Raw genomic sequence first — 22,569 nt, 5'->3', positions numbered from 1 at the left:
TCCACCAACCTTAGCCTTCCACAAGCATGCTCTACTACACCTGGCTTAGAATCTATGCATCTTGCTGTGCTGCCTAACCAGGAAACTGAAAGATATGAACAGTTGAGAAAAAAATCAGTGAAGTTTGTCTGTGGTTATTTATATCAGTGCACTCAAGTAAGGTGGAGAAAACCTAACAAGAAGAAATCAATAAATTGAATGGAGAAATAGATAGTGATAGCAATGGACTAGTAACTGTGAAGATGAACCAGACAATTGCTAGATGAAAACCCCATTTCACTGTCGTTTTCCAATGCACATGTGTTAGATTGAATCTTTTTAAAAAGATAATTTATTTATTCAATTTCTCTATATCAGAAGTATGTCAAAAATACTTTCTGAATACACACAAGAAAAATATGTATTAGTTTGTGTCCTTCAAAGATAATACATCAGTTTGCAGCATAAGTACTTGTGATAATGACAAGTCAACACTGAGTATTCCTTAATGTTCTCTTTGTGTGGGATAGTAACCCTGATTTGACTGGCCTGTTTGTTTAGTTTTCATGCAGCTTAATAAATGAGCCAGTCAAACCTTGAAGGGTCTTATAGACAGTATTAGTGATTTCAGACTTTATCCAAATGACAGTGGGAAGCCACTCAAGGGTGTTTAAAAAGGATGAGATTTGAAGATATATCTCTATGGTTTCCTGAAGAATGGATTCCAAGGGGACAAGAGCCGACAGACCTGTTAGGATGCTGTTGTAGGAAACCTGGGAAGTGATGGTCACTAATGGAGAGAGAAGGGCAAATTTGAGATGCATTTTGGAAGCTAACTTGGCAGAACTTATTGGTAAGCTGGATGTGAAGGACAGGGAGAAACCAAGAATGACTCTCAGTGTTTGGGTTTAAGCACTTGGTTTGTGTTTAGTGATTCCAGTTAGTGTATTGAGGAATAGGGAGAATTTACTTGAAATAGTTGGAGAAAAAGCAGGAACAGAATTTTCTGAGTGGTTATTCCCAGACTTAAGGTAGAAAGGATATTAAAAATTAAAGTGTAGGTATAAAATTGCAGGATTTGTAGAGCACAGTGTGAAGAGAAATTGACCTTTCCTTTCTAGTCTGCATCTTCTTACAGGAGTTTGATTAATCTAAGGTCTTTGTCTCTTTCCTAGGTAACCCGGGTTTTTCTTCTTTTTATGTGCCATTTGCAAAAGCTTTGTACTCTTTGACAAACAGATGCTTTCCAGTTTGGACTATCAGTCATGCTGGGCATGCCTTGGCCCCCAAAGACACGAAGATTCTTACAACATCAGAAGGTATGTCCTTGTTAACATTTAGTTTCCTTTACAGTGTGAATGAGTATTCTTGTTTCTAGAAAGCCGCTAAGATTAAGAGTTTTACCAACGATTTCATCCCCTACATTTTGCGTCACTATATGTAACAGGTGACTTTGATGTGCCTTAATCAGATTACAAGTGTATGAGCAAAATAAATGTTGTTATTGTTTTATTAAATTACTATGTTGTGGGAATGGTTTTTTAATAACACAACAGATAACCAAGTCAGACCAAAAAATTTATTGATAAACTTCTGTATTTGTTTTTTTAGTTATATAATTAAGATTAATTTAACCTAACAGTCTTACAAAAGAGAGAACTGACTTTTAAAGTAATAAATAATTGCTACACCCCCTCCCCCCAAAAAAGTTTTACCAATGAGAACCCCTGTGTAAGCCACATTTTGGTAATTTTAGGATTTTTAGAGACACTTTAAATCTTATGCAGGAATTCTCTGTAAGAATTTGGGTAGATCAAATAGTCTACATATGACTTTCCTTCTTTTTTTTTAATTCACTATATATTTATTGATCGCATATTTCCAAAGTTGTGATAGGAGGAGAAGTAGAGGAAAAATAAAAGGCATGGTCTCTAAAGAAGTGATCTCCCAGGCCAGGGAGTAAATATGATTACATGCTGAACATTTTTGAACAGCTTCTAAAGCTTGGTTTATTAATCTATTGTTAGTTTGGGTAAGTGTTTCAGATCCTATAAACAGTATCAATTCATCTAGTTAAATATGGTTCTTAACTTTTTTAATCATATTTTTGTATTAAAAAGTTATATGTGCTTATTATTTAAAAATTTAAGCAATTCAAAACTAAACAAGGAAGTAAAACAAATAGTTTTCCTTAATATAAAGGTTGGAAAAAGAATGCTGTAGCTTTATAATTTTTTTTTTAATTATGTTTAAATTTTCTCAACCTCAAATCAAACAAGCATTAGCAGCATGGCAGAGAAATGAGATTTCCCAGTGCCTTTAACACTTTCTCTACAGTAGCTGAGGAGTTTTTTCCAGGCTGAAATAAGTATCTTAAGAATTGTCTAATAAGTGAATTTTAATGCTTTCTTCCCTATGACAATGTCATGATAAAGTGTATATCTTAAGCCTTAATAAAATGGTTACATTTTTATTCTGAGGGTATTTTTCAAAATTTATTTACTTTGTATTACCTGTCCAAAAAATAAGTGGGCATATATTATGTACCAAGAAAACTTTCAGTGTCGAATGATTGTCTCTGACATGTAAAACTTGGAATTTGTCACTTTCATCCTCACAATAAGAGAAAAGCTTAAAAAAATGAAATCCAGTGATTTTTCTTAGATCTGGCAGAGAATTGAGGTCACAGGACAAATTCCAACCTGGAATTTGGAGAGAAGAGAATACCTGAAGTGGAGGATCAGAGAGCCATAATCTGATAGAATATGCAATAGTGATTTTGATGAATTATTGGAGGTGAACGTGAGAAACTCCCATAGGGCTCTTCTTGCGCACCCACCCACATTTTCCTGGGTGTTACCTCCAGAAACTCCATTAGATTATTTTTTGAGTATCTGAGGAAGATTTCTGCAAAGTTTTTGACCCATGGAGAAAAATTTTGCAGGATGCCCAGAGCATTCTCAACAACAAAGGCTTCCCTTTTGCCAGACCCTTATCTAACCTGAGGAAGGACACTTAGCCAGTGTTCCTGAGGAAGGCTTTCTCTATCCTGGAGGTGGGGGAAAAGGTGACAGGCTCTTTGGAAGATCATAGTACAGGTTTTCAGGCCCACGTAGAGACTGAGCTTTAATTATAGGTTATAAGATACTTTTCTCTTCCATATTTTATCACTACCTCAACAGACCTCTGTTGAAAGAGAAATTGATAATGAAAGTGTATTGCAACTACAAAAGTCACAAGACACAGAATTTGTTTAAGGAGGAGTTCTTAGGGAAAGCCAGTGATGACAAAGGATAGAAAACAGGAACTTAGAGGAAACTGAAGTCTCTGGCATCTACAAGTACAGTAAACATTAAATACAACCCAACTTCTAGCCATTAATTAATTAACAAAGCCTCACATAAAAAAAATCTTTTTAACTTAGTTCCTGTTACCTAATACATCATGTCTGGTTTTAAACAACAACAACAAAAATTACAAGGCATTGTAAAAGTCAAGATAAACCAGTCTGACTAAATAAAGAAAGCATGGAGCTAAACTCAGGTCTGTGCTTATTACCAATTTTGAAATTATCACAAAATTTAAAATAACTACTGTTAATAGAGTATAGGACTCTAGTGGAAAGAATAGCATGTTAGAAATAATGGCTAAAGCAAGCCAGGGTTGGAGACTCATAAGAAATTTCCAAAAAAAATACTAAGAAATACTGCAATAAAGAAAGAAAGATTTTACAAAGAGATCACCAGTAGACTAGATGTATCTGCGGAAAGAATAAGTGAGTCTGAAAATAGGTCAATAGAAACTTCCCAAGCTGAAATGTAAAGAAAAAATTTTTAATTGTACCTATCAATTGATATAGAAAACACAGTTAAAAAAATACTTATTATTTTTTAAAAATCTCAGAAACTAATTATAGAGGGAAACTTACTCAAATTGATAAAGAATATTTGTAAAAACTATCATATTTTAAAAATTCCAATTAGTTATACATGACAGTAGAATGCATTTTGACATATTGTACACAAATGGATAACATTATACTTTATGGTAAGAAACCAAATGCTTCCTCCTAAGATCGGGAACAAGACAAGATGTCCCTTCCCACCACTCATATTCATCACTGGGTTGCAATTCCTAGCTAATGTAGTAAGACAAAAAAGGGAATTAAAAGATAAGCAGATTGGGGAAAAAGAAATAAAACTTTGAATTTGCAGAAGATATGACTTTCTGTGTAGGAAATCCCTAAGAGTCCACAACAACAACAGAAAACTCTTGGTTGTTGCCATATCAAGGATGCAAGGTTAATATATAAAAATCAGTTGCTTTTCTATTTAGCAGCAATGAAAAATTAGAATTTAAAATTAGCAACACTCTCCATTAGAATCAGGACATGTTTTGTTTTGTTTTAGGGCATATTTTGAAAGGTGAATGAATAGTGATTATCTAACTTGATTTTTAACAGAATAAAGAAACTGAATATACAAATTGCAGCCTTGATTTAAAAGTTCTCTTTCATGGCTGGGAATATAGCTCTGTTGGTAAAGTGCTTGCCTCTACCAAAGTTCTCTTTCAAACGTAACTGAAAGTGAATAAAATGTAACATGTACTTATTCTGCTATGAAATATTTTCAAATATATGTTTATATATGCCCCAAATTGGGGCTTTATTATCATACATAGCTCTTCCTTTATCAGGAAATTCTGATCTGTTTATAATATGTTTTTTGTAGTCTTGTATTTAGAAAATAGCTATTGAGAGAATTTTTCTGGAAGGGAAGTGGGGGAAAGGAGGAGGAAAAGGTTAGGGGAGGTATTAGTTAGTGAAATTGATCAAATTATGTTATATTCATGTACCAATATACCACAATGAAGCCCACCGATTTGTATAATTAATATGCACCAACAAAAAAATTTCTTCAGTGGTAGAGTTCTTGCCTAGCATCTGAGGCCTTTGTTTGGATCCCTAGCACTAGAGGAAAAAAAAGAAGAATTTTTCCTAGAAAACAGGTTTATTTGATGTGCCAATCTTCAAAAATCTACCAGGTGTTCTGGCCTATTTTCTGAACTAGTCAAGAAAAGAGATAATCCAAAGACTGGGAAGTAGGAAGAAGTGGGAATACTACAAGGTACTGGGAAGGGTTTATTCCTATCCTTTTGCTGTGTCAACTTTTTAATGGTGAGTGGTGAGTATGTCTTATTCCTACAGTTTTACTTTGGTGAGAAAGGCCATGCATTGGAGAGAAAATTTATGTATCAAATTCCTTAATCAGAGCAACAGCCAATCACATTTACCATTAGAACTCATGCTAAAGACAGAATGCAAACATTTGAACAAAACATGAATAGCAGTTTTGAAAGTCTAAACAGACTGGAAGGATTGCCATAGATCAAGGGTTCTGAAACTTTGGCATGCATCAGAATTACCTAGAGGATCTATTAAGACATAAATGGCCACCCCCAAGGGTGTTGATTCAATAGATCTGTGGGAATCTAAGAATTTGTATTTCCAAGTAATACGGATGCTGCTAATCCTGGGACCACGCTTTCAGAATCATTGACCTCTGTCTGCCCCATTGGATACTGATGAACAAAACCAATAGAAACTGTGTGTTGTATGTTTTCATTTCTAGGACATGTCTTTAATTCTTGTTCTAAATCAACATCTTATTTGCATCTTCGAGTATGCTTATTGCTGTTTGGGCTGCTCTGTTAATAACTTAGTAATTGGAGCCTGGGTTCTTTGCTATTTCATGAGAACAGTGCCATCTAGAGGCATTAGCCCAGAGGGCCACCATGGGCCAAAGGAGGCTGTGGTGTCTAGAGAGGGTGAAAAGACAATTCGTTACCATGAAGAATTTATTGACAGCCAACTAGATTATCATGTGTGGTATTGCAGGGGAATAGAAGGAGATGACATGCCAGTCTTTACTTTTAGGACAGTGATTCTGGGTAGCTCAAAAGTTCTGTGAAGGCTGAGCCTGGGCCTTACCAATGCCCATTTGAGCAGAACAGTTGTGCTTTCACCTGTTTTACATGTTGAACGTTGTGGTTGAAAGTGTATGCTCTAGAAGGTTGCTTTGTGTTGACAGGACAGATATATTATATTCGCCATCCAAGATTATTGTCCTAAGGTACAAGTTTTCTGACACCCAAAGTACGGTGTGAAAAATATGTATTGAGAGAAAGCCATAATGACACATCAGATGGCAACAGTATGTTTTGCTTCATATTAGCACGTGTTAAAATTATGCACAGTTGGAAATAATATTCTAGTTGCACCACATTATCATAGTCACAAATTGACTATAATTGAGAGAACAGATGTTCACCAATGTCAGAAGGGATGATTCAAAAAGAAAAAAGTGAAAAGAAAATTTGAGGAATTAGAAGTATAACTGTTTTTTTGGCTTTAATTTACTAGAATCATTACCAACAATTTTAAGTTATTTGTTCAAGAAGTACAAAATAGAAGTTAGAAATCATACTGGTTCAGTTTAACAGATTAAAAACATTACCTAAAAATATCTCAAAAAATCTTGTAATTAGTGATGAATTTGAATAATGCATTATCTAAAATGTTATCAACTACTGCCACTACAGTCTCCCAAATGGAAAGAAAGAGAGAAAAACCTGTAGAGCTTTCTTTCTTGCTGGGACTAGACAAGCAGAGACATGAGGAAAGATGGACTGACTAGATGAGCCCTAAGCAGGAATAGTCAGTCAGTCCAGTCTCAGGGCTCACAGTCAGTAGGAATGAAAGCAGGTCTCTGGGTGGAAAGAAGTAGCAAAACTAAGAGACAGGACAAGGGAAGAAGTCAAAATCAAGTGCAGTGTTAGAGTCTCAGGACAGAGGGAAGGACTAGGGAGTGTCAATGTGGCAGTTCTGTCCAATATCACCGACTAGACCATGCTGCTGCAGGCTCACAGTCCTTAGAGGTCTTCTCACTGCTCAGAAAATGAGAGCAGACTCCTTGGTGTGATCGGTATGATCGTTCATGCCCTTCTTGATTAGTCACAGTCTTCCTTTTTGTTCCACCTCTCCCAGTAACCACAGATAGCCCCAGAACTCATGGCTGTTTCTGAAATCTCATCTCACACTTCTGTGCTTCTTGCTCTGTTTCCTAAGTCTATAACAGTATGTTCGTGCTGAATCTCTCTCCTGTTTCCCACACTTCTAGCAGATCACTGGTGTTAGTCAAGTGGAAAGCGTAATTTGAGGACCCTTGATTTCACCATCTGTTTAGAAAATAATAATTTAAAAATATTTTTGAGATGTATGCTTGGAATTTACAGCTTTTTATTATTAAGATAGCAGTTTTAAATAGAGTGCCTATCTACATCCTCTCCACATGTTGCATACCTTCAGAATTAGGAGCCGCACCCATGTTTTGATACAAGGAACTTACAGAATATTTAGGGTACCTAGAACAGATGAGCCTAAGGTATGAGTAAACTTTCATATCAGCTTAGCAAACTTGAGTCAGTTGTGAAAAGAAGGCCTTTCAGATCTGTGAAGTAAGTAAGCATAAAGAATTAGGGACCATGGTTCTCATCCAGCTGCTTCCTTGGTGTTTCCCATGAACACAGAGCATCCTTTGGTGATTCTGTGCCCCATTTGAATAATAAAGAAGTGAAGGATAGTTTTCCCTATACATTAGAGGTCAGATACCTGGGAACAGTATATTTAAGCATTGTTTTAATATTTTGAGAAATTTTTAAAAACATAAAAGTTTAATAGTTTCTACAATTATATAACAGTTCAAGTTTTTTTTACTCACAATTGACAGATAACACTGCCATATACTTTGATATTTTTATCAATAAAAATAAATGAAGTAAAATAATACATTAAAAGGTTTTGTCTTCTTTGTAGATAATTTCCAGTTCTGCTATCATAAATTTAGAGTAAATACATAATGGTTCTTTTTATATTCTTCATTATTTAGGTAAGATGAACAATACATGGTATGGTTTTGTGTCTTATAAAGAACTTACCTAAGAAATAAACTGAATACTCCTCTTGCTCAAAGCATTTTTTCAATATGAAGTTCTGTCGTTAGCCTTTTTAATTCTACATATAAGTTGTTTGATTACAATTATTGTTAAGATATAGCTTTGTAGAACAGAAAGGAAGAGTTCAGTAGTTAAGAAAATTATTGTGTGAGATGTAGAGAGTTATGGTCTACAGATCCAGTCTTAGCAAAAGGCTCAGGTAGTGCTGTAATCATATCAGTACTGTGGTCATGGAAGACCTTAAATGCTATATGAAAATATATAGTTAAAATTATGTATTTGTGTTCAGTGTGTAGCTAGACATGTATATATGTGTGTGTATGTATATATAATTAAATATGTAGTTAAATTTAGACTGTTCTGCTTGCATTCAAATTATAATTAAATTTGTACATTTATAGTAATGAGCATGTAACAAAGAATGTTGTCTAGTATTTATCTTAGGTAACTTAACGGTGCCTTACTTTTTATGAATCCAAAAGAGGATTACCTTTTATCATGATCCATTAAAACCCTATTCTTTTCCCAAATGCTTTAGATAATTTCTTGAGGTTTTTATAATTGTGTTTTTATGTATATTTCTTCTTCTTGGACTGTGATCTTCTCGAAGGCAGGGATAGTTTTTCATTACATCTTGAAGAATCTGAAAAATAGTTCATTTGTGACAGAAAAGAAAATTAGTTCAAGCAAGTCAAAAGATGTACTGGTTAAAAGAAACAATTTACAACATTCCTACCTGGTCTTTCGAGTCTGAGTTCTTTAAACAAAGATTATCTAAAATATTAAGGCGGTGTAGGACTTTCTTGGTTGTCTATTAGTAATAAAAACTAACCTAAACTGGAGATTCTCAATGTGTGGTCCTGAAATCAGCACATCAGCACCTCCTAGAAACTTAGAGATGCAAATTCTTGGGCCCAAACCCAGACCTACTGACTCAGAAACTCTGGTGGTAGGACCCAGCAATCTGTTTTACAAGACCCTTCAGGGAATTCTGATGCATGCATGCTCAAGTTTAAGAATCACTTACCTAAACTACAGTAGTTTATGGAATAGTTGAAAGATCATGGGCTTTGAGGACAAAAAGACCCAAATTGGAATCTCACCTCTTCTACTTAGTCTGTGACTATCCCTCTGTTACATGATACCTACAGTGTTGAGATTTTCATCTGGAAAATGAAAATGATAATATTTCCCTCTCAAGATTGTTGTGAGGATTGATTGATATTATTTAATTACCTAATACACTGTAGCCTTTTGATAAATGATCAGTATTTTTTTAAGATTTTTCCAGTTTCGTATGTTTACTTATTGAATGAAAGCATGTTCCTGTTTTTGCTTTTAGATGCAAATGCTCAAGAAATTAAGGACATCTATGGACTACATGGTCAGATAGAACACAAACTAGCTTTCCTGAGAACCCATGTGCCAAAGGAAATAAAGCTAATGCTCATTGGCCATTCAATAGGCAGCTACATTGCTCTTCAGATCTTGAAGCGTGCCCCTGAGCTTCCAGTAAGTATGCCTTAGGAGGAGACAGTCCACACCTTATTGTGCACTGTATACATTCTCCTCAGCACTTTGTCTCTTGGTTAATGGAGAGAGGGATACTTGATGGCTTCCTTCATCTTCACTTCCCATTACTGTGGGCCTAGGTAAGTATATGTTCATGAAATTCCCATAGTTTAAAAAAAAAATAATGGAGGGAAATGGAATTTTCTCAATGAATGCCTTTGAATCTAGAGTTGTCTAGAATTCTGATGTTGCATTTAACTTGCTGTATTTCATAAAGGAATATTTAAAAGTAGTTACCATCCAAGAAATAGAAAGCTCTGTATTGGGAGGGTATTTTGCAAATATTCATGTCTCCTTTTAGAAGCAAAAAATGTATTATCCTCATTGATAGGTAAACAGCTGTCCTTATGGAACACTAGGTCTTTATTTAGTCATATCCACATCTTCTGTAGTTTGCCAGGTTTTTTTAATATTTATTTTTAAGTTGTAGTTGGAAAACAATACCTTTGTTTTATTTATTTATTTTTTATGTAGTGTTGAGGATCGAACCCAGGGCCTCGCACATGCTTAGGCAAGCGCTCTACCGCTGAGCCACAACCCCAGCCCTTGCCAGGCTTTTTGAGACACACATTTGTTCTTTTATTCACACATATTTAATGTTACTGTGTATCAGATATTAAGTGAGGTACTGGAGACAGGAAGACATATTAAAAATGCCTAGGAAAGCAAAAGCACTACATAAGACTTAAAACAAAAACTGTACTTTCACTAAAATGTACCATTAAAATGACCATTGAATAGATGCAATCCATAAGATAACTTATTTCTTCATTCAATAAACTTATATTAAGCATCACCACGTGTCAGATACTGTGACATGTTTTGAAGACATCCCACTGAATAAGACAATTTGAGGAAAGAGAGCCTGGACAGTCATGGAGGACAAAGCCTAACCAACGCTCATGACAATTGCTGCCTTGTAGTGCTCTGTCCTAAGATTTTGACTTTTTCCCTTCTTTTCACTACATGTGATAAAATATCTCACATAATTAGTAGGTTCTTGGAGCTCACTATGCATTTGTTCCTTTTCCCACCAGCTTGACACACTCATTTATTCATCATTGCCTGGAAAAGGTATTAATTATAACCTCCCTGACTATGGTTTTTAATACTAAGTGGGTTTTTTTTTTTTAATTTTCTCTTGTTGGGTATTAAAAAACATATTTTTCATCTCTAAATGTAAATTCAAGCTTGTACTTTATTTATTGTATTATTGCTCTGCTCTGTTCTCCGCCCCCCCCCAACTCCCAGTTAAGGTGTTTTAAAATAAGAAAGCACTCTTTATTTCTGCTTTTATCATTTTGCTTGACTACTAACCTCTACTGTGCTTTTGAAATTTCCTCTAGTACTATATTGTGTGGGTACTATCTTCAGAGTGTCCAGGCCTTCCTCTTGGTGGTTCTGCTTTCGTAAGTGCTATGAGCTCTGTTCCTAGAGCAAGAACACCCAGGTTCAAATACTTGCTGTCATATTTTGTCTGTGTGACCTTAGACAAGTTATTGAGTCTCTAACTCAGTTTCCTTATCTGTAAAATGGGATAATAATATGTTCTTCAAAGGATTCTTGTGAAAATTATATAAAGTATTAGCAATGATAGCTGGAACTTAAAACTTTCAAATAGATCTTATCTGTTACTGTTATAGAAATGACACTAGAATCAACAGCTCAGTCAATAGGTTAACTACTGTATTGGTTACCTACTGCTATATGTCAAATTGCCCCAAACTTAGTAGTGTAAAACACATTTAGTCTCTCACAGTTTCTATTCAGAATTCTTACCACACTTAGCTGGATCCTCTGTTGCAGGGTCTCTCATAAGTTTGTAATTAAGTTGTCTTCCAGGGGTGCATTGTCTTCTGAAAACTTGAGATGAATCTTCTTCCAAGCTCACTCATGTGGTTTGCTGGCAAGACTCAGTTCCCTGAAAATTGCTGGACTGAGAATCTTGGTTCATCACTGGCAGTTGTGGGTGGAAGGGGGGAGCTACCCTCCTTAACTTTAGCCTCTCTAGCTTGCTTCATCTGTGTAAACCTGGGAGAAGAGACAGACAGACTCTGCTGGCAAGATAAAAGTCATAGTCTGTAACCTGTAACCTACAGAAGTGACATTATATCACTTTTGCTCTATTCTTTTTGTTAGAATCAAGTCACTAGGTGCAGCCACATGTAAGGAGAGGAAATTACACAAAGGCCTGCATTCCAGGATGGGAGGCACCTTGGAAGCCATGTCAGAAGCTGCCTATCCCACCACTGTACAATTAGGATTTCACTCGTGTGGTATATATAAATTGAAGTACTAAATTGATTTTCTACTAAAGGCAGTGACTTGGTCCTGCCAAATAAAATGCAGCAAACTGATATGAAATATAATTTTTGGTTATTAGTTGTTCAGATGTTTTTAAAGCTTTAAAAACATTTAAATTTTTAAAGTTTTTCTTTAATATTTAAAATAGTAACAATTTACCATTCTATAAATGTAAAGAAAAAAAATGCTCATTTCTGAGCTTATCAGAGTCTGTTAACTTAATGACAGGTCTGTGTTTTTTGTTTGCTTGCTCCAGATCCATTCTACATGTAATATTTGGTTTCTCTTGTGTACACTGAAAATGATTGTTTAACACATTCATTTTGAATCCTTCTCATTTGGGGGGTTGCCTTTTCAGTGTCTGTTGAGAAAGAAGTACAATAGTGCATCTTAAAGTTATATACATTATTATAGCTTCTTCAACTCCCTAACTTTATATTGTCTTATTTTCATGTATTTTGCCCATGCAAGAGTGGTAGTGAATGGGACTGTGGGTGTGGCTCAGTGGTAGAGCATTGTGCAAAGCCCTGGGTTCAATCCCCAGCACCAAAAATAAATAACTAAATATCAATTTTTAAAAAAGAATAATGGAGAAAAGGCAAAAAAAGATGAACCACAAGCTTAACCTAGTCTTATTTGTAGAGACATAGCTCACACTGTGATCATAGAGTTTGCAGAGATTGTGAACTTTTTTATCTTCATTAAAAGTGTGTATGCTAGAAAATAATCTGTGTAATAAATTATTCATAAAAGGCACTTTGGGGGGCATCTGTATGATTTTTTTAATTCAGAAGTTTTATTTGGTTTCAGTTAACCACATTTTTGCAACCCCAACCCCAAACACCTGGGCCAGTTTATTTTAGTGGTGTGATCCCCACTGAAGTGTTGAAATTTCAGTGTCTTTGGGCTACTCTAAGACAACACAGTGCCTGCGTGCCTAAAGTTAGCATGACACGCTCCATTTGAGATGCATTTGACAATCAAGTGAGCTTGTGTAAGCCAGAGTGTTGCAATCCCTAATCATCTTGCCAAAAATAAGTTAGCTGTTATGTTTTATAACATATGAAGTGTGATAATAAGAAACTTGTGTTTTCATCTCTTCTGTTATTTTTACTGGAATTTTTGACTCCCATAAGATTTCGAGGTCATATTTGTAGTTGAGTAGCTGGTTTATTTGGTATTATTTTGGTTCAGTTCATTTTAATATTTTTATAACTTATCATAGGCAACCTTGGTCTTAAATCATTTTAAGAGACTTATTGCATATTTGAGATATGTTGTCTGACCTATATTTTAATATGATGTTTATATTTTTTATTTGTTTCTTTAGGCAAGTTTGCCACAGACATATAGAATATTTTCAGTCATTTTGACATTGTTCAGAAAAGAGAATCTTAAAAGAAAATAGTTAATTGAAAACTATTGCATAAGTAGCTGTCATAATAATAAGCACAATTGTCTCTGGACTCATAGAATCGTGGAGCTGAAGTGGGCTTTAGAGACTATCTAGCCACATCTTTCATTTCATAGGTGAGAAGTGAGAGAAAGGTACCTTGCCAGGATTCAGCCTTGGCTCACTCTGAATCCTGGGGTGAGGTACACATACATTAGCTGTGGGTATAGAGACAGCCTAAGAAAATATCTCATGGCTCTCAATGATAGCAGCACGTGCTGATATGATGGTGTGCCTCTACAGTGCACATGAAGAGATTTATGTGACATGTTGTGTTGTAGCTTGAGGAGTATGAGGCCAGTAAAAGCTCTAGCAATTGAGAGAGAGAGGAGACTGATGACATGGAAATAAAAAAGTATTAGTCTTATCCTCACTATCAGGAATCTACTTTCTCTCATCCTCAGCCCTCTGTCTGTTAAAAATGTGACATCTGATTTTACCAATAAATCATTTGCATAAAATTCAAGATTGGGAGTTGCCTGGGCATTGCACTGAGTTGGGGGTAGACCTCAAGTAATTAAATTATTTTCCTCTAAGAATTATATATCATTTAATGATAACCATTCCTCTTCTTCCAGAGATAGCATGTACTTTGTAAACTTTAGTTTTTAAATTATTTGGCCTTCTTGAGGGAAAACGCACAATAACATAGAGCTTCTTTTGTCTGCCTGCTTAGCAAGTTATCTTCTGAGTGAAACTTCTGAATTGCTTAAACTGACTCCTTTAAGTGCAAGATTGTTTTGTCCAATTGTATAAAAATCTGTGTATGGGCTGGGGATATAGCTCAGTTGGTAGAGTGTTTGCCTCGCATGCATAAAGCCCTGGGTTCAGTCCCCAGCACCACACACACACACACACACACCAAAAAAAAAAAAAAAAAAAAACTGTTTAAAATATCACTCAGTCTTGTTTGTTGTTGTTGTTATTGTTTCTGTTGAGATCCCCCCAAATAAGTGTTTTGTAGTATTTTAGATACTCAAAATATACCACAACTGCAGCTGAGAAGCTTAAACAACTACTTAGAGGTAACATATATAGGTCGTGTGTATGTTATTTCAGGAGCCATCCTGTCTACATGGGTAAAAAACAAACCCACGTATTCTGCCAACAAGGAGACAATGGAGACTGGAGTGTGCTGGACTGCTCTGCTAACCTTCATGTCTGCGGTCGGACATGTTTGTGAGTGACACTCATGAAGTCACTATTGTATTAAAAAGTCACAATCTCGGGGGGAGTAACTATTGTCCATGTCCTGTTCCTTGATTGAGTGATAAGAAATGGAAGGCAAAATGGGGAAGCACTGTGAGGTTCTGGATATTTCAAGAAGAGAGGAGACTTCCAACTAGGAAGATAAGAAAAGGCTTCATGGAAGAGTCTTTTTGAACAAAGCATTTGTCCAAAACCAATGTATTTGAACAGGGGTAATGAAGATGGAGTAGAACATGGAAGTACAGCATTTCGGCATTTCATGAGGAGGAGTGGGGGGTTTCTATGCATTCTAAGCAGTGGAACAGTATAAAGAAAGAGAACTGGAGAGCAATGGGTGGTCTAATTGGGTCTGAGAACCCAGGCTGATGGAGGTGGGTAGAGGGACAAGAAAGCTGGGCCAGGGGATCTGGACTCACTTTCTGGACAGCAAGAAAGCATGGAGGATCTCTGATGATGATAGTCATGCAGGTAAGTTAATCTCTCAGAGAAGAGAAAATGAAAAGGAGATAGAAATAATGTAGAATGAAAGCAAACAAGCAGGCAAGAGGCATGTTTACTAGTCCAAATGAGAAAACATGAAGACTGTATGGGATAAAATTGCCAAGGGAGATTGTTAAGGGAGAAAAGAAACAGGTCATAGATGTGTATATTGGGGGAACATTTTCATTTGTTATGAAGGTAAAGGAAGAGGAAACAGAACGAGGCAGAAAGTATAATAGTTTTTAAATGTGTTTCAAGAAGGGAACACTTTCATTTGTCATGAAGGACAAATGAAATGAAGAAGAAATAGAAAAAGGCAGAAAGGATAGTGGTTTTCCAAGTTAAGACCCGTAATTCATTAGTGAATGCTAAATTCCTTCATTAGGTTGCAAACAATGGATCAGTCAAGACAAAAATAGACTGTGACACGATGACATAGTGTCAGTGACTTTAACAACAAAGGTTTGTTTCCTCTTTACCTTCTGTTAGGCTGCCATATGTAGGTTTTTCAAAGCAGTCTACTCCAGAATCCAGACGGATGAATAGCTTTTAGCTAGAATATTCTGATCCCATGGAAGTCTTTGTTGTTGTTGTTTGTTTGTTTGTTTTGTTGAGATCCACCCAAATAAGTGTTTTGTAGTGTTTTAGATATTCAAGTTTTAGAGACTCAAAATATACCACAACTGCAGCTGAGAAAGGAAAGGGAATAGTGAACCTAACTCGGTGTTTTAAAACCTCTGTCTGGACATGGCTGAGCATTGGACACAGCAAGTTACATGACTGAATCTTCTATCAATGAGGTGTGAAATATAATCCTCCCCAGAGAAGGGAAGCATATGTTTGTGAATGATAAAACATCATTTTAAAAAAACAGAATATAATAGAATACATTTATTGTAATAAAGGCATATATTGCAAAACATTTGTTTATATTTTATAAGTGTGTGTTGATAGATTACAGTATAGAAGAATATTTTATTTGAGTCAAGATTTTAAAAGTTTGAAAACTTTTTTAATAGTTTTTAGTTGTAGATGGACACAATATCTTTGTTTGTTTGTTTACTTATTTATTTTTATGTGGTGTCAGGGATCAAATCCAGAGCCTCATGCATGCTAGGCAAGTACTCTACCACTGAGCCATAACCCCAGCCCTGAAAACTTTTAATCTAGATTAATTATACTACAAAAACAGAAGAGAAAGGAAGATGCCAAGAAAGATACAGTCACATGGAGAATTAAAGATGACCATGGATTCTTTGCCATTCCTCTCTCAAGAAGTGAAGTTTCTTTCTTCTTTGAATTTAGGTTGGGCATCTGACCTGCTTTCACTAATAGGATGCAGTGGAAATGACATTATGGCACTTCCAAGCCCTTCCCTTAAAAGGTCTGAGAACTTCTGTTTCTTCCCTCTCAGAAGCAGCTGCCATGTAAGACATCCAACTGCCCTGTGATCTCCATGCTGTGAAAAAGCCCAAGCTGGCCACACATGGAAGATCATGAGATACTAGAGTTACAAGTGAAATTTTCTTGGACCTCCCATCCTATCTCATCCTATCCCAACCCATTAGATCCCATTCCATCCCATCTCATCCACCACTGAGTGCAGCTGAGTGACCCCGGCCCACCACTGTTTGGAGCAGAAAAACCATCCAGATGAACCTGTTTCAATTCCTGACCCACAGAATCATGAGAAAGTGGTTTTAAACCATAAGTGTGTAGATACTATATTAAATAGCAATAGATAACGGAGTGGGGGAGGTAATTTTGAGTACAGTGAAGGTTAAGGAGGATGAGAACTTTAGACATCTGGCATTAGTAATTGAAGTGTCATCAGTGATCTTGAAGAGAACACTTAGTGAAATAATGAGAGGAGGAGGTTGCAGGACATTAGATGATAGTCATCTAGGAACTGACCAGTTAGGGGAGAAGAGAAGATGATAAGTTAAAGAAGAAGCTGATCAAGGAGCATTTTTTTCCCTATAAGTAGAAGAGAATTTAACATAAGCTGAGGGGAATACCCATGCAGAGAGAGAGGTTAAAAATAAAAAATAGGAACATTTGTTGGAGCAGTTTTCATTGTATTTGTCCTTTAAGCCTGTGCACCTGAAAACTAGGAAAAATTGGGTATTTCTTAACCTTTGCATCCTCACAAAAATGTTTTTCCTGGGAGTGGAGGATGTGCAGGTTATACTTGGTTTTCCATTTCAGTCTAGAAGCCTGAATCAGTTTTCAGAAAATAGATGTTATTGCCATTACTAACAATAATCATACCAAACATTTGTTTGAAATTTACAAAACATGTTCACATGTAACAAGGCCATTTAACAACTTTATTTTTTCCATCTAAGAAATGAGACTGAAGTTCCAGGGAGTTTGATGTCTAACCCATATGTCAATTACTAATAAGTGACAAAAAAGGAGTCTATTTCTTTCTCTCACTTTCCCATTATCTGCTTTCCAAGTGAGTTAGTTAGGAATGTTAGAATTGTACATGGCTAGAGCAAGTTACTTTTACAAACTACTAAAACCTATTTAGCCTAAATTTAAGATTTCTATTGTTGGTTCTTTAATATTTGAGTTCTTCACATACACAAGGAGGGATTCAGGTGAATGTTCTGGGGAGAGTTTGGAGAGAACTGGGAGCAATGAGATTACCTGTGAGTGACATAGAGCTGAGGAGACAAAGGGAGTTGGCCTTGAGGCCTAAGCCAAGGAAAGAAGTTGAATGGAAAAAGACAGTGGATCAGAATCCTAGAATTGAGCTGCAGATAGAGGGACACGTTAAAGTGTGAAGAAAATTGGAGGATTCTGCAAATATAATGTATAGTCATTTGACACTTGTCCCCATGTGACCCATTAATGAACCCTGATATGTAAAAACCACAGAAATCAGACAATCAACAACTAACTACTCTGATTTGTGAAAGACCTTCCATTTCAGAAAACAGTAAATCTTCTACTTAGAGGAAAGTTTGTATTGAATATTGTGAGATATCATTTTTCCAATGACTTACAAATTCATTTATATATGTATATTTATCTCTTTGTGTATATATGCACATATTATCTTTTCTGAATTACCAAGAGATTACCTTGCTGAAAACTAAACAGTGGAAAGTTTCAACTTTTCAACTTCATCCACTTTTTAGTTATCTGCATATTTTTTAAAATCCTGAAATTGCTTTCAAAGTGGAAAAATTATGTGGGCTTTTTTTCATCTTTTCATAACTCAAAAACTTTTTAATATATTTTTCTCAAACTTTGCAAAAAAATTACCTTTGGGCTGAAACCAAGCATGGAAAATTTTACCACAAAGGGCTAATTTTTTGGAAAGCTGCAAGAAAGTAAAAACAGGGGATTATAATACAACATTCTTCATGCATGTTAATACTTAGTACTTTAATGCATTTCATCTGAGAATTTCTGAGCACTTTTCAGACTTAAATATTGAGCCATTTTAATATTTGTGTATCCATGATATACTGTCAGATATAGAAAATTCCCCCCCATCCTCTCAACTCTTGGGCATTAGTGAGATATATGTAAAGAGAGGCTAGGCAAAAGTGAAGAAAAGCAACCACTGGCCAGAAGAAGCCTTACACACTTACTGCTTCACATATCTTACTACCACCTGTTCCTAGCCCAGGAGTATTATGAAGATACTAGAATACATGACACTAGGCACTGGTTCCAATGTCTAAGCCAGCACATCTCTAAGCAATATCAGCATCACCTGGGATCTTTTGAGAAATGCAAATTCTTAGGCCTACCCTGGTGTACTACATGGGAAGTTCAGGGTGTGGAGCCCACCAGTGTTTTAACTAGTCGAGGTTGTTCTGATACATGCTCAAGTTGAGAACCTATGACCCAAGCTTTTTGAAAGCTTAAAACTTAGATCACATTGAAATGCTATGGACAATTAAATCTGTCCTTCGTCTTTCTATGATGTGACCGTTCTGTATTCTCATGTCATTTCTAGAAGCAGGAAGAATACTAATCAGTTCCGCTGAAGAAGAGGTCTTTCTCTATTAAAGTACTCTCTTTCCCCCTGCAACCTTTTTCACAAGCACAGGATTTCAGCTTGTTCAGTGTAACAGCATTATCAAGATGTATTTTCTCATTTTCTTATATGGTTCAAACCTGGGATGGGACTGTACTGTATTTTATTCTTATTTTTGAAGTCTGAAGCTCCAAGATTTAAGCAGTGAAGTCTGCCAGTGGAAGCTGATTTAAGCTCTGTTTTTGTTTTTTTGTTTTTTTAACTTCCATTTTAAAAGTGTATTGGTTCTTTTTGGTTATATGTGACACAGAATTCATTCTGATATAATTATACAAGCATGGAATATATCTTATTCTAGTTAGGATCCCATTCTTATGGATGTACATGATGGTAGATTCACTGTATGGCTTCTTAAAACCATGTGAAATTGGCTTAAAGAAAACTATAGCTTGATCATTGCATTTTGTTTTTATATGTTCATGGGAAAATTATGTCAGATTCATTCCACTGTCTTTCCTTTTCCTATCCCCCTTCCTTCCCTTCATTTCCCATTGTCTACTCAACTTCTATTCTTCCCCTTATTCCCCCTCCCCTTATTGTGGGTTAGCGTCTACATATCAGAGAAAACATTTGACCTTTGGTTTTGGGGGGACTGACTTATTTCACTTAACATGATTGTCTCCAGATCCATCCATATGCTGGCAAATGTTATAAAGTCATTCTTCTTTATTTTAATACTCCATTGTATATATGTATCACATTTTCTTCATCCATTCATCTATTGAAGGGCACTTAGGTTGGTTTCATACCTAAGCTATTGTGAATTGAACTTCCATAAACATTGATGTGGCTGCATCACTGTAGTGTGCTGATTTTAAATCCTTTGGGTGTATATTGACGAGTGGGATAACTGGGTCAAATGGTGGTTTCATTCCAAGTTTTCTGAGGAATATCCATACTGCTTTCCAGAGTGGTTGCACCAATTTGCAGTCCCACTAGCAATGTATGAATGTACCTCTTTCCCCACATCCTTGCCAACATTTATTGTTACTTGTATGCTTGATAATTGCATTCTGACTAGAATGAGATGGAATCTCAGTATAGTTTTAATTTGCATTTCTCTAATTACTAGAGATGTTGAACGTTTTTTCATAGATTTATTGACCATTCTTATTTCTTCTGTGAAGTGTCTGTTCAATTCCTTACCCCATTTATTCATTGGGTTATTTGTGGGGAGTTTTTTGGTGTTAAGTTTTTTGAATTCTTTATATATCCTGGAAATGAATGCTCCATCTGAGGTGCAGGTGGCAAAGATGTTCTACTATTCTGTAGGCTCTCTTTTCATGTTTTTTGATTGTTTCCTTTACCATGAAGAATAAGCTCTGCTCTTTTGTGTAGAAGTTCTCAATCTTGTGCCTTGCAAGTGGCCCTCTGTATTCCAACAAACACCAATGCTGTGGCATCATAACAAATTTCAAGAATATAATCCTGGTGAAGGAAATCACCCATATATTTTGTGTGAGGCTTTAGTTAATCACTCATGTCTGGCTTGGTGTAAGAATGGGAAATTTAGGCATGTCCTAAGTGAATTAAAGGAGTTTAAAAGTACATTCAGCAGCAATCCATCTCAGGAAAACACATAGCTATATAAGCTATTATTGAGGAAAAGAAAAAAACATGTTTTTAAATTGATGATTTAAAATTTTACCATGAAATTTTTGAAACAAAAAAGAAAAAGATTTTTTAATAAAACGTTATTATGAAAAATTTCAAACAAATAAAAATAATTGTATAATGAACTTCCAAATACCCTCCATCCAAAGTGACATAGCTACTAATATTTTGTAATCTTTTCCTCATATTCAGATTTTCCTTGTCCCCAAAATGTCTTTACAATTAATTTGCAAGATACTATTTTAAGGATGAGTTGTAGCTCAGTATTAGAGTGCTTGCCTCACACGTATGAGGCACTGGGTTCGATCCTCAGCACCACATGAAAATAAGTAAAATAAAGGCATTGTGTCCATCTACAATTAAGATATTTTTTAAAAAAGAAACTTTCATTTAAAAAAAATACTACTCTAAAGTTTTTTTCCCCGACTATAAAGGTTAAGATATTTGCACATTCTAGAAAGGTAGAAAAAATAGTAAAAAAATTAAAAAGCAAAGATACCTTTGAATTAGTGTCCAGAGAGACTTGTATACTATACACAACAAATTGATTTTATAATTCAATTATAAAATTTTATAATTTTATAATTCAATTTTATAATTGATTTTATAATTCAACGTTTTTAGAGAGAGAATTTTTTAATGTTTATTTTTTAGTTTTTGGCAGATACAACGTCTTTGTTTGTATGTGGTGCAGAGGCGAGCCGTACTCGGGCCGTACTCGTGCCAGGCGAGCGCGCTACCGCTTGAGCCACATTCCCCAGCCCTATAATTCAATTTTATAATTGATTTTATAATTCTTAAAACCATATGAAATTTGCTTAAAGAAAACTATAGCTTGATCATTGCATTTTGTTTTAGAGATATTTGGCTTAAGAGTTCATGATTTACAAGTGTTCTTTTAAAACTAATTAACTTATCACTCAAGTTTCTATTCTTAGACCAGAGAAAATAACATAGTACCCCCCTTGATATTTTATTTAATAAAGAAGCTATATTTACATTATTATTTATTAGGATATTAAATGTTATTTAAGGCACATAATTGTGAATGTTTATAGAAATTAAAATTCAAATTATTTAATAAATATCACTATAATTATTATTTATTATATAATTATTATTTATTTATTATTATATTTAATAATGTTATTTAATCCTTTCAACAACTCTTTGAGGAGGCTATTATTATTCTGTTTTATACATGAGAGAAACTCATGTATAAAAGTAAGTAGATTCATCAGCTTTAGGTAAGTAGAGCCAGTAAGTAGCAATACTAGGATTTGAACCCATGCATTTGACTCCAAAACACATCTTCTCAACCACCAGGCAGAAAGGTGAACCTCTTATTACAAAGAATTTGTAGAAATCCATAAAAAGAACAGCAAGTTCTCAGGTAAAGATGCACAGGATATGAATAGGTAATTTGATGAAGAACAAACTATTACAATATATTTTAAAAAGTTGAGCTGGGATTGTGGCCCTGTGGTGGAGAGCTCCCCTGGCACATGCAGGGCCCTGGGTTCGATTCTCAATACCACATAAAAATAAATAAATAAAATAAAGGTATTGTGTTCAACTACAACTAAAAATAAATAAATTTTTTTTAAAAGTTTACCTAGTACAATGTGTGACACAGTGCTTAATAAACTAGTAGATGCTAGTACTTAATGATGTCTGCGTATTAACTACGTAGTACTTAAAAATGTTTGATGAATGAACCCCAACAGTTATTAACTGGTCCTTTTATAGAGTTTAAAAGAGAAAGTTGTGTCACATGTGTATCCTTTCGTATATCAGACTGGAAAGTAAACACCAGGTAGCTATAGTTGTTATTCCTAGTGTCTAGGAGTAATGGTTACATTGGAGTGAAGACTATATTGTTTCT

The 22,569-nt window shown here is 35.2% G+C and overlaps 1 protein-coding gene across 2 annotated transcripts in view; it reads left to right on the top strand.

Moving 5' to 3' along the window:
* Positions 1–22,569, top strand: part of Ldah (lipid droplet associated hydrolase) — a 90,312-nt gene that overhangs the window by 17,470 nt on the left and 50,273 nt on the right. For both annotated transcript variants that reach the window (XM_026394912.1, XM_026394978.1), the window contains exons 3-4: positions 1,155–1,298; positions 9,335–9,504. In XM_026394912.1, coding sequence (XP_026250697.1) covers positions 1,155–1,298; positions 9,335–9,504 — 314 coding nt within the window. The remainder of the gene's footprint in view (positions 1–1,154; positions 1,299–9,334; positions 9,505–22,569) is intronic.

The sequence above is a fragment of the Urocitellus parryii genome, chromosome 12, assembly GCF_045843805.1.
Source record: "Urocitellus parryii isolate mUroPar1 chromosome 12, mUroPar1.hap1, whole genome shotgun sequence".
NCBI lineage: Eukaryota > Metazoa > Chordata > Mammalia > Rodentia > Sciuridae > Urocitellus > Urocitellus parryii.
The sequence above is the reverse complement of the archived record's forward strand: the minus strand, read 5'-3'. Positions and strand labels throughout refer to the sequence as shown.